General features: G+C 45.0%; 1 protein-coding gene across 1 annotated transcript; it reads left to right on the top strand.

Annotated features, from left to right (window-relative positions):
• Positions 1 to 2,694: 2,694 nt before the first annotated feature.
• On the top strand, positions 2,695 to 12,971 carry tjp3 (tight junction protein 3). Its single transcript, XM_037249680.1, has 28 exons — positions 2,695 to 4,281; positions 5,764 to 5,820; positions 6,149 to 6,258; positions 6,348 to 6,450; positions 6,532 to 6,859; positions 6,918 to 7,021; positions 7,090 to 7,288; positions 7,365 to 7,440; positions 7,523 to 7,626; positions 7,696 to 7,777; positions 7,907 to 8,059; positions 8,137 to 8,249; positions 8,324 to 8,414; positions 8,933 to 9,015; positions 9,137 to 9,233; positions 9,315 to 9,403; positions 9,477 to 9,549; positions 9,622 to 9,701; positions 9,769 to 9,859; positions 9,939 to 10,095; positions 10,300 to 10,408; positions 10,489 to 11,010; positions 11,083 to 11,162; positions 11,329 to 11,539; positions 11,703 to 11,803; positions 11,891 to 12,457; positions 12,546 to 12,604; positions 12,689 to 12,971. Exons 1-28 carry the CDS (start codon positions 4,198 to 4,200, stop codon positions 12,810 to 12,812), a joined length of 4,047 nt encoding a protein of 1,348 aa, XP_037105575.1. The 5' UTR covers positions 2,695 to 4,197; the 3' UTR covers positions 12,813 to 12,971.
• The last annotated feature ends 221 nt before the right edge of the window (positions 12,972 to 13,192 follow it).

The raw sequence follows: 13,192 nt of genomic DNA, 5'->3' as shown, positions 1-13,192 counted from the left end.
GTCAATGTTTCTTCATTCTAACCCACAAACATGATTCATCAATCTATACAAAAGCCATGAAATGAGACCATCGTCCAAATCCTCACGTCTTTTCCTTGTAACCCGGCGTGTGTTTGAGTGGTGTCGCGCTCGGCGACTTTGTCCTCGATGTCTGCTGGTGCGCCGCGCTCGGCCGAAAGCAATAAAAACAGGAAAGTAAGAAGTTTGGCGTGAACACAGCAGACCACGAATTGTTTACTCTCCCCGGGCGTGCAAATCCCCCTCGCTGACGTTTGGTTACACACCACCTTTATATTGTAGGTGTGATAAGAATATTGTTATTTATATTTAAGGGATTTTTAGCTGTGTTCTTCTGCTTGTTCTTTAAATAAGAGTCAAAACGTTTGGTCAGGGAAGATCAATTCTATTCAAATCTGCCACCAAATATGTTTGCACTGTCTTGTGTCTCCATTGATTTCTGCTTCATGGGGTTGGTTGTTGTTGGTTTTTCCCAGAGAGATACCAAAGTGTTTTGTTGCCCTAAAGTTACCATTCAACAATCTCAGGAAGAAATAAATAAAAAGGTTGGTGGACGGGCGAGGGTTACATAAGAAGAAGAAGAAAAAAAACCTGCCTCCATAACAGTGCTGAAACCAACGTGTTTGTACTTGTATGTACTGTTTGCTCTTATTGGTGTTTTGTTTCAGGGCTGGGGGAACTTTCTGCTATCTTATTTATCTTTCTTAAAGTATGTTTTAAATTTCTGAAAACGTATGAGACGATGACAGGATTTGGGCCGTGGGAAAATGCGCCGGCAGACATTAGATTTCCCATCCTGCTGTTGTTTTGTGATTGGACATGTTTATGCCTTCTTAGGGCAGCGCATCATCGTTTTCTGTTTGGTTAGTTTTTTCAAAATTTTAACAGTTAAACATTTGTTTGTCGCATCTTTTTTTTTTTCGTTTTAAATAGCATTAGAATGACTTAGTTTTTCCAAATATTCCAAAGCAGAAACATTCCGTAAGGCTTTTTCGCAAGGGTTTCTCACTAAAGACTATGCTGAAATCTACTGTACCAAATGTAATAAAAATAAAAAAAAGGATACAAACTACATGAATTGGCTAATATAAAAAAGACCACAGCGTTTACTCAACCCCAAAAACTGCATCTGGACCTATTCTGAGCACCCCGTTTTTGTATGGGTTTATTTTCCTGTTGTCACGTTGCACTAAGAAAGGCATCATCATCTGACTGTCCCCCTTTGTCCAGCTTTGGTGTGTTGTTTTTCTTCTGGTCTTTGTTTGATGGATTTGTATACTGTAACCATCCATGTTTCTCCACTTTTTGCATATTCTATAAATCACTCAAAATAATTTATTGCTAACAACAACAAAATAACAAAAACATGCTACTGATTGTATGTATTTTTAAACAAATTCTATTTTTTCTGTATAAAAAAACGAGAAAAAAGAGAAACTGTGTTCAGCACTTTTATTCTGGGTTTTCGCTTTTGTTTTCTATATATTTATAATTTAGATCCAAATGTATATATTGTAAAAAATTGTGCCTTTTGACTAATTCTTTTCAAAAACAAAATGACAACAAAAAAGTGGTTTTCTACTCATTAAAGGAAGGACTATATGAAATAGCAATCTTTGTAAACAAATAAAAACTTGAAGATTGCTGAAACTCAAAAGTGTCTTCTGTTCATCTGCATGAAAACACAACTGATGTAATAAATTAAAAAATGATTACGTCATTTAATAGGCGGCCATAAATCTGCACATAATTACTTCCATTGCTAACCAATTGCAGATCACCAACTAAATGAATGAGTGGATAAAAAATAGCCTGACAAAATAGGGTATTAGAGTTTAAAAAAACATTTTAAAAATAATTTCTGCATAGCTTCATCATGTTAAGTTTGTGAATTTTATTTGTCGTTAATTCATTATTTGCCACGAGAGCTCACCACCTAACACTTCTCCTTACTTGCCTTAACCTTTCATGTGGCGCCCTCTACTGGAAGCAATGCGACACTGCAATGTAATGTCTCATCTTTGAATATTGTTTTAGCCTAGATGGAAATTAGTTCAGCTCATTTTATAAATATTTCACTGTCAAAATTAATCACTTTGAGTCATCATACTTGTCTGAAGAATTTAATCAATAAAAATACAGAACTCACATGCCGTGTGTGTACTTCCGCATTTGTCCGGAGCCACGCCCATTTTGGCGGCCAGCCATGTCAATTTTACCTGTCCGAACAAGCCAGTAAGATTTAAAAGTAACCACACTGTTGTTGTGCCGAGACGTCCACGCCGAAACTCTTATTATAAATCGCAGAAACCAACAACAGTGAGCGTGTGACACTTGATCGAGGATTTTGCGCGGCTGGGAGCAATTTGGACTGAAGTTGGATCGCTGTACATCCGGAAGTGTTACAGGTAAAGCCATCTTATTTCGTCTGTCATATCTCACCGTCGTCTCTTGATACAAACATTTTTTTAAGTTGAGCTAAGAATACTAAGAAATCATATTTGACTTTTTTTTTATTTTTAAGAAATGTTATTTTCTTCAAATAATGTAAAGTGCTTATTGTCCTCGGAATTTGTTGTGACGAAAGTGCTACAGTGCTAGTGAAATGTTAGCTTGCATCATTTTCTCATGCTTTTCTGTTTAACAGGCCCTGTTTGTCCGATTATATTTTAGTTATTAATCCAAATATTGCCACGTTTGCGCTCCATGTGTCTTCTTCATCCTCCCCATCCTCTTCCTCTTCTCGCCTTTCGGGTTCTCCAGGCGCTCTTGCAGGTTTCTACCTGCCTCAAACAGAATTTCGTAATAGTTTCGACTCCTACACAGCTGTCTAGTTGTATTCCTTACATACCCGAGACTTTTTCTGCACCACCTCCATAATTTAAAGTTTTAAAGTAAAACAATGGTATTGACAGACATTTTGTGCAGTGAAGTCCTCCATTTTGTGTCATAGTCCATTCATCTCAGGGGTAGGAAGGGCCCTTCAGAATCAGTAGTGGGGTCCAATTCATCTCAGGTCACTTTAGTCCATAATTCCTTCAATCAGATTTCAAATGCAGGGTTCGCAACACAAACTACCCAAAACGGACTGAAATATATATTTTCTTCAAAAGTGAAAAGGTCAAATAAAGTAATGTGGGCAGAGTTTATGACACTTTGATCATTTTGTGGAGGTTCATCATGAAAATAAACAAATAAATAATAATGACGTCACAGTCTAAACACTTGTAAATCTTACTAAGTAACTCCGTAGCCATTTCGTAAACATGACCACTCAGCTTCTTACCGATACTTTCGTCGAACGTGGGAAATAGATGACATCACGCTGAGCCAGTGCCCCTCTAGGCTGTTAAATGCATCACGTGTGTCTTTTGTGCTGCTTTAATTTGCTCAGCCGTACTTCTGAATGCGTTTGTAAATGCTTAGTGTTGTGTCTTTCCTTTTGTGCCTTGCATTATCTTTTTGCATTTTATTGCAGGGTAGATACCGTTGGCAAAAACGAAGCTTTTGAGAACCTGACCGCAGTAAATGATGCAGTAAATAGGGGGCGGGACATGAACGATAGACAACATACAAGTGTTTATTTTAGTAACGGTAGTCCTTGTTGGATTTGTTTACTCCCCTTGACTGGATTATGAATTTCCAGGTTGGCCAGATGTGCGTTCAAGGCAACCAGAGTGTCAGGAGCAAAGTATAGGAGCTATTAATTTCTGACACTTGGTGACTAAGAATAAGAATGGAGATGAAATATCAAGAGTCCCGTTTTATTCCCCAAAAAACATCGCGTTCCATTGTTAGTATAAAATAGCAAACATTTGTCCGAACAAACTACGACTTCCTGTGTACTGTGAAGGCACCCAGGAAGCTTTACTCTAGCAAACAACCTTTCAATTATTAACAGTCCAGCGCTCTCATTCCACCGTCGTAACCATAGCGCCCGCTGAACTCAAAACAGCCTTATGGGAAAAAGTCTCAAAGTGGGCCAAGCAGCTCGCATACCATTGAGACTTGGAGCTGCTGATCTCAGGGATGAATCCAAATGGGATCGGCTGAGCTTGGAATATCTTTTTCCTACTCATGACAAAACATTTTTCAGTTTTGTGTGGTCTTCCTGTGGATTTGCTGCCCCTAAGACAACAAGGTTGTCATTGAATTCCCACTTGGGTGGGCGTCTTGGTCATGAATGCGACCCAGCGGATCAAACTAATGAAGCACTTTGGTTCTGTGCCGCCCGAGCCCTCGCCACCTCTGCTGGTGGTGCCTGTAAGTTGGTACTGTTGGTACTGTTTGTGGGCCACAGAACAAAATTTGCATGCAGGAAAAAAAAATGTGACTAGATCCATCTATCTGTTCATTCCGCTTATCCTAGTTTGATCAATAAATTGATGAGTTGGAGGACAGTGTCACTCAGCTGTGTGTTTTGTTTTGGTGCCAGAGCGACTTAAAATGTAACCATATTGTCTTTAGTTTGACCCGGTGCTCATTCCAGGGGTAGTTCAGTGTTTAATGGAGTGTATGAGAGAGTCAGCGCATGAGTGGTCAAAGTACGAGTGGGGGAGGAGTGCTTGGTTCTCCAGGTGAGTCCTACCACCTCCTTCCCCTATACCAGCGCCTGTCACTTCTTTTGCCCGCCACGGCGAAGGATCAGGTTTCAGAAGCTGCACGAATGGCGTGCGTGTCGTGTTTGTGTGTGGAATATGATCAGCCGCTCGCGTCTTAGTGCTGTTGGTGTTTTTGGGCTCGGAGATCCCAGTGGGAAATGGAAGTGAGGTTCAAAGACCAAGGGGTGAGTACAGCCAAACGAGACCTGATAAAGCCACTGAGCAAAATTGGACTTAAATGATACATTTTTGAGGCCACAAATATGAATTGAGTAGTCGGTCTGTTCTTCTGAAATGAGGGCAGGGCACATAACTGTGTTATCTTGCATACTCTACTTTGCTACTTTAGATGTTGATAGGAACGGTATCTACTTTTTTTTTTTTTTTAAATCTAATTGAGTTTTTATTTTCTCAAATAACAATAAGTGGTTGTTAAAATCAATTGAAAGTTGAAAGAGTCAAACTAAATGTTTGAGCAGCCAGGTCATCTTTATTGGTATTTAGGTTGATGATTAACAAAGTGACATACAAATGGCCTACTGTGTTGCCCCCATTTAGCTGCACCATTGTTCACATCTTGTTCGTATTGGCAACTAAGAGTCCAGCATTTTTTTTTTTTCCCAGCATGTCAGTATCGGCATACATCGGTAGTCTTCACTTTGACAAGAGAAGCTGGCTGTACTCGTTCCTTCTGGAATGTGTCTTCCTCCATTTGCTTTGCTTTTCTTTTTTTTTTAACTAGATGAAGTAAATAATTTGCACATGTGGCCTTGATACCTTAATTTTGAAGCAATGACTTCGACTTAAATGTTCCTTTATTTTATTATGTTTTTTCTATAAATGCACACACACATACATTGGTAACCATTTTATTTTTGATCACTTTATAAAAAAAAAAAAAAAAATGTAAGTACTCATTCATTGAAAATATCACTGTGAGAGTTGTCGTGCACTCACCGTGGCGCCACGGGTGTTTCTTGAGCGTGCGCACACACACCGCCACCGTCATACCGGTCTTTCCAGATCGGACTGGTGTTCAGGCTGCGTTTTACACACACACACGGATTTTGCAGAGCTCCTCGTAAGGACATATCACGCTAAATGTCTTCTTTTCTTACTTCTACTGTGTGTTTTGTGATTGCAGAAACCAGGCATGGAGGAGCTCACGATATGGGAGCAGCATACAATAACCCTAACCAAAGTAAGTTCCTGCTTAAAGTAGACGTGGCAGAACGGTAGCGCAAAAGTACTCGGGCTAGCTATCGCTAATCGTATCCTTGTTAATTCAAAATACACCGAAAGTGATTCACACGGTTAGTCAAGTGTGCAAAGCAACGTGTGACAATTATGGAGCGATACCGTATCCGAACACAAAAAGGAAACGTTACAAAATACCGATATTTTGATGACTGCACAAAGCTTCAGCTGGAATTCCAAGAGGCACACCCTACTACAGCCAGCACCGGCCGGGCTGGAATGTGCAACCACCTGCATACTCACTCCTTCATTCCAATCACTCTACATGACAGGATTCCAAATTGGGATTTGGCTTTGCCCTATCTGGAGGCAGGGACAGCGGAGATACGCCGGTGATCGTGTCTGACGTGCTGCCAAATGGACCGGCCATGGGACGCCTGTTGTAAGTTGACCACCATTCAATATTTTTCCAAAGTAATAACAGTGACGTGAAACCTAGTTTTGTCTGATTGTACATTTTTAACTTCCTAGCAACAAAGACCAGATCGTCATGGTCAACGGGGTCTCCATGGAGAACGTCCACTCCAACTTCACTATTCACACCCTCAAGACGTGCGGCAGAACGGCTAATATTGTAAGTGATGAAGAGGTCAATGGAATGTTTGACTTCTTTAATTAGCCAAAGCTCAGTTCCTTACTATGTTTTCCCCTCCAGACGGTGAAACGTCCTCGCAAGATCCAGATCCCTGCTACGACCAGGCCTCGGGCCGCCTCCCACTCCAATTTGTTGGACCAAGACCCCCCGAGGAGAACGCGACGCTTCTCGGACGGCAGCGACAACAGAGACGGCAGTCGGTACCCAATACGAGCACGCAGCTCCTCGCCTGACCGCAACCACACGCGAGCTCGCAGCTCCTCGCCGGACCGCAACGGCTACGGAGGTACGCTACCCTTGATGTCGTCGGGCTACAAGAGGCTACCGCGCAACGACCTCGATGAAAAGCCCCTAAGAACGACTCTGGTTAAAAAGAAAATCTCAGATGGTAAGTTTAACAAAAATATTTGCTGTGGATTTGCCGTAACGTCATGCTCGCGTTGCAGAGTACGGCTTGAAACTGGGCAGTCAGATCTTCATCAAGCACATGACTGAAACGGGCTTGGCAGCAAAGGAAGGCACACTGCAGGAGGGAGACCTGATCCTGAAGGCAAGTCTCACGAGAGCATCCACTGGTACGGGTATTTTTGACGGGCGCTGCTCCCCCCCTCCCATCAGATCAACGGCATGACCACTGAGAACCTCTCTCTGCTGGAGACCAAGCACCTGGTGGAGAAGAGCCGCGGGAAGCTGACCATGACGGTGCTCCGCGACCATCGCAGGTTCCTGGTCAGCATCCCGGAGGTGGAGGACAGCGCCCCCAACAGCGAGGATGAGCGACGACGGCGGCGGCGAAACAGTAGCTCTGAGATGGAGGGTGAGATGACAAGATCAGCTTTTGACCAACAATAACGGACATCTGACATTTCATTTTTTTTGGGGTGGGGGGGAAGATATTTCCGACTTGGATGATCACTCACCTTCTCACAGAACATCTCGTCATCCTACCAGGGAGAAACGGACTCACAGGTATAAGCTTGTTGTCTGTGTGTGTGTTTTGTGATCGCCTGGCAACCAGTTAATCTTTCCTCCTGTCCCCGTTTGACACCAGGAGCAGAGCTGAACTTCCTTCTTCGGTGCTCAAGTCAAGAGATTCTTCCCCCGTGCGCTCCACTTTGACTCGTCAACCCGCAAGAGGCTACGCGTCTCACCGAGGTCAGTCCCGCAAAGGCCCGTCCACCGTGTCCGGTTCTTGTCCGATGTGACCGTGTGGTTTTCTCTCAGCCGCGTCTGACTCCGAGTCGGAACGCAGCGCCTCGCCGCCTCCTGCCCGCACGGACAGTCTGACCCACTCCAGCAAATACAAGTCAGTTGAACGAAATGCATCTTACATGACCCGCGAGTCATCTTCTAATGTTGTTGTCTCATCTTTTATGTCACGCAAGTCGATTCTCAGGATAATTAAGAAGCTGAAATCTTTCTCCCGCCATTGCAGAAGCCTTCCTGGTTTGTCCATGCTGCCCAACCCCAGGTCTTCCCACGCCACACCCAACTGGTCATCATCCAGGCCCGGCTCATCATCCTCAAGGCCGCACAGGCCCGTGTCAGACTCCGACTCCGACCATAGCGCCTCATACCACAGATATAAGTAATTGATGCTAAGATCAATCATAAAGTCAGCTTTTCTGGTTCTGATTGTTTTTGGGGGTTTTTGTCACTTGTCAGTCCCAGAGTTATTCCTGCTGATCTGTCCCTCGCCAGCTCGAGATCTTCCCCCATCCTGGTGCGCCAGGAGCCCCCAAGGAGGGTCAACTCTCCATTGAGAGTCCCTCCCCCGGGTCAGTACATTGCAATCATTTTTCAAACTGCAGTTGAGCGCTTACTGATGATCATGTCGTCCCATCCTTCACAGACTCTGAGTCGGAGTCAGAAGGCAGCTCGGCGCCTCCTCGGAGGCAGAGCGCCAACTACAGTCAGGACTCGTACAGCAACAGCAGATACAGGTACACATGAAGGCGCAGGCCCCTCCTCCCCCTACTTCAACACCCTGCTGGGACATTGAGTAAATAAGGCTTTTATTTTAAGAACAATATTTTGACTTACCCCTTTTTATTTTTGAAGTTACACAAAAGTTACATCCTCTGTCTTGTGATTGGTTTTTTTTATTTTATCAACTGTGTGTGATCACATTGTAGCTTTTTTTGATTTGTGTGTGTTTTTTGGGCTGTATTATTGTATGAAATAAAAAAAAAAGTGACTTTCACTCAAAACCTCCCTCTCCGTGATGTGGCTATGTGCTGATTAAACAGAGGACCGTAAATATATTGACGACATACATACTTTAAATTGATCGATAGTCATCACAAAGCGGTCAAAGAGAGGAGTCCGCTCAGACGCAAAGGTGAATATTGCCTCATCCGTAATCATCATGTTAGCCACAAGCCCACTCCCCGTCCTTCCAAACGTAACTGAGACTTGTCTTCCTCCTCCCTCACTCCCGCCTCCCTCTTGTCTCTTGCAGACCTTTGCCGGAACATTCCACGAAGCCGGAAACGAGACGACACAGCGCCTCCGGTATCCCGGTCGGCGGTGCGCCGCACCGAGGTGAGCATTTGCGCAGTTGGCGAGTAAAAAAAAAAAAAAACATCCAGCTCTTGAATAAATAAAACAAATGTTTGGTCTTGATATAATTTTGAGGTAATAACGAATGTGTGAATCCTAACAGCTCCGTCCGAGTCGGATTCTGAGGACAGTTACACGGCGGTCCCTCGCAGGCACTCGACGAACAGCGAGAAGTCAAACGCAGCCAAAACTCGTGCCAGGTGAGCAATTTCAATACTTTTCATCATCTTCAGGGTGTGCTCTCAAACCATCTTGAACTTCCTGCACCCTGCTTCTTACAGAATCACTCCTGAGATCAAGCCCTCTTCGGTCAATGTGAATCCGCCGCCTGTTCGCCGAATCCCATTGCCTGTCCAACCGCCTCCTGATGGTTAGTCTAAGAATGAGTGAGTGAATGTATGAGCAAGTGAGTGTAATGACAAATCTTCCTTCACGCCATTCAGATTCCTCCGATTCGGATGAACTGTCACCTCTGCGGAGGTCGGGCAGCTCGGACCGCGGGAATAGCAGACGCAGGTACGACTGTTCTGGAAAGTGGAAAAAGAACTCCGACATTCCATAATATGTATATAATTGTATGTTCAACAGCAACAATGCTCCCGGTGTGACTCCCAATAGTGGCACGATGAGATCCGGGATCTCCGTGAGGAGCAATCCACCAGTTAACTGTAAGAGCCACTTTCAGTTCTTTTCACAGATTTATTGATTATAAACAAATCACCCTTTCATTATCAGCAGCAGCAGTACGAGCCTCAGCCCCCACCAAGCCTGAGGAAGAGCCTATCTACTCCTTACCCCCAGACTCGTACCCGACATCCCACCCAGGGTGAGTCCCTACCAGGTCTCGGCCTCCCAACACTCAGCATCGCTTTCAACCTCGGGCTCTTCTGCTCCTGTTCCGGCAGGTACAGCTCCGACATGCACACGGTGTCGTTCGTCAAGGAAGCCAGCGTGGGGCTCAGGCTGGTGGGCGGAAATGACGTGGGCATCTTTGTGGGGGGGGTCCAGCCCAACAGCCCTGCCTACGAGCGGGGGATGAAAGAGGGTGATCAGATCTTGAAGGTGAAGGGGGGGCTTTTCTTTTTTCTGCACAATCAACTTTTGGCTTCAATCATTTATTATTGATTACAATTTGTATTTATTTTAATTCATTGTATTATTTTTATTCAATTAAAATATTTTTAAAAATGCCAAATAGTGAGACTTTTTACAAATACATTTTTGGAATATTATCATGCAGCTGTTTTTTTCCTCCCTTCGTCACAGGTTAATAACACAGACTTTGGACATTTCACTCGAGAGGAGGCAGCAAATTTCCTGCTTAATATCAAGAGAGGAGAGAAGGTGGAAATCCGCACTCAGAACAAGATGGACAGTAAGTGAAGTAGAACCACAGTGAGCTCCACTCAAGTCTGTATCCCATCGCCTTCATGGTCGTTGCTTTTTCCTTTTCAGTCTATAAGAAAATCCTCAAGTCCAACCTGGGGGACAACTTCTACATCCGTACGCACTATGACCACGAGACCGATCACCCCATCGGGCTGAACTTTATGCGAGGGGAGGTGTTCCGGGTGGTGGACACCATGCATCGCGGCAAGCTGGGCAACTGGCTAGCCATCCGCATGGGCACCGATCTCCACGAACTCGATAAAGGTACCATCCCCAACCAAACCAGAGCGCAAGTGCTGGCCAGCCAGGAGCAGGCGCAGAGGGCGAGCGGCGAGAAGCCGGTGTCGGGGCCCAGGGCTGAATTCTGGAAACTACGGGGCCTCAGAGGGAACAAAAAGAACGAGAAGAGCCCACGACGCTCGCGGGATGACCTCCTACAGCTCACCATTCAGGGCAAATTCCCGGCTTACGAGAGGGTCCTGCTCAGAGAAGCAAATTTCAAACGGCCCATCGTCATTATGGGTCCTCTTAACGATATCGCGATGGAGAAGTTGGCCAGGGAGTTGCCTGATGAATATGAAGTGGCTGGTTAGTGTCTTCTTATATTTCTATCCATTTATATCACTGATCCATTCACCTGATTCCACTCACTTTCATCAGAGATGGTTCCTCGCAGCGGGGGCAATGACAGCACCTCAACGGTTATCAAACTGGACACCGTGAGGCAGATAGCTGAGAAGGTGAGCTGGAGAAGGGGATACACACATACCCACCTAGTTTCAATATTTTAATTCTTTTTTTTTTTTTTAACAAATGCCTCAACCGCTAGATGGCAGCAAAGTATCAAATGTACATGAAGCAAAGTCCCCACTGGTGGCTCACTCACGATTTCTGTTGCTTTGCCAGGACAAGCACCCCCTGCTGGACATCACGCCCACAGCTGTGGAGAGGCTCAACTACATCCAGTACCACCCCATGGTGATCTACTTGGACCCGCACAGCCGCAAGGACGTTAAGGCCATGAGGCAGCATTACAGTCCTGACTCCAACAAGAGCTCCAGGCGCCTCTACACGCAAGCGCTCAAGCTGAGGAAGGACTACAGTCATCTTTTCTCAGGTACATCAACAACCGGCATGACAAAGGTCCGTTGTTGTATGATTTTCTTTTCTCTCCTATTTCTCTATTGTTTTTATAAACCGGTGTGTATAAAATCCAAAATTGAACTGAAATTAATCAACCGCTGATTTGTTCTGAGTAATTTGTTCTTTGATTCCTCCAGCCCGTGTTGACCTGCAGCCCGGCTCCAGTATTTGGTACCAGGTTCTTAAGGACAAGATTCGCCACCAACAGTCTAAACCAGTCTGGGTTTCCGAAGTCACGGTAAGTCAAACATATGAAGTTAGATACCTTGCATACATGGTCCGTCATGGTGTGTTGAATTTCCATTTGGCACAATCCCTTGTTTAGTTGGAGAGCGGTGGGGAACAGGACCTTGATGCACTGGATCCGATACAGTCAGACTACCTCAGCGCCGCCAGTGACCTGGAGGACACGGACGGTGAGCCCTACACAGACGGCGAGGCCTACACGGACAACGAGGAGCCGGAGGAAGCCTACCCGGGTCAGAACGCGGCAAGGAACACCAGAGCGTCCGGGACCGCCTTGGCTCGCTCGTCCGAGCCCACCTGGGGCAGGCCAGACGAGGAGATTGACCCTGAGTTTTATGACGAGGTGTACTCGCCGGGTAGAAGAATCCCGCCTCTGATGGACGTGCCGGAACTCTCCACGCTCCGCCGCCAGAGCCGCAGCCCGCCTCTGCGTCATCTGGACGACATTACTTCACACCGTAGTTTTTCGGACTCTGACTTCAACCACCTCGACGCGGTCGGACCCACTACTCCGTCGGACGGACCCCCGGATTTTATCGCCCCCGACCCGCCCAGGCGCTACTCTGTCAGCGATCAATCGTATGGGGACGAGCCAGAGAGCCCTCAGCAAGCCAGCCTAGCTGATATTGAGAAGAAAATACAGCAGGTAATTGCAATGAGTTTGGTTGCTCACCACTCGGCCAAGCTTCAAAAAATTTTTGTTTTTGCTTGAGCTAACTTTTTGTTCTTTTCAGGCCCGACAGGCAGAGCCACAGACACAAGCGGAGGAAAAGAAGGCCCTTCAGTTCATCGTGTAAGTCTCATGTGGCTTAATTTTAAGGGGGGGAAAAAATAGATCTGCAGATGTTTGACACCTGCCTCCTCCACGTCTTTACAGAGTGGCACATCACCAAGCGGTACAAGTCAGACGCACGCAGATCCGAGGAGGTATCAACAGCTCCGATGAAGATGACGACGATGAGACTGAGGACATTGAATGGGGTCCAGCGACAGAACTGTAGACAAGCCGTGTGTCCAACATTCCGGTCTTAACGAACAAAGACACTCCAAGACACTTTTTTGTTAGTTATCCCCAATCGAACAATTTTTACCATACATACTTGATTCACTTTAAAAGTACCATGTAACACATTTAAAATAAAACATTGGTCTTAACTGAATGTTGTATTAAAGAATAAAGGCTTTTTCTATGGACCAGGAGCTACACACATATAAAACCTCAAGGAACTGTTCTGGGCAAAAAGAACAAGAAAAAGGAAATCTTTTCACTGTAAATGCCCCCAATATATACTAATCATTTGTTTAATGGTAGTTATCATAAATTGGGCATATATATGTATCTAATGTTGTGGCCAAGAAGGATATAACTAGTTTATCACCA

The sequence above is a fragment of the Syngnathus acus genome, chromosome 4 (genome assembly GCF_901709675.1).
Source record: "Syngnathus acus chromosome 4, fSynAcu1.2, whole genome shotgun sequence".
Classification (NCBI taxonomy): Eukaryota; Metazoa; Chordata; class Actinopteri; order Syngnathiformes; family Syngnathidae; genus Syngnathus; species Syngnathus acus.
Note: the sequence above shows the minus strand (reverse complement) of the source record. Positions and strands in the feature narration are given on the sequence as shown.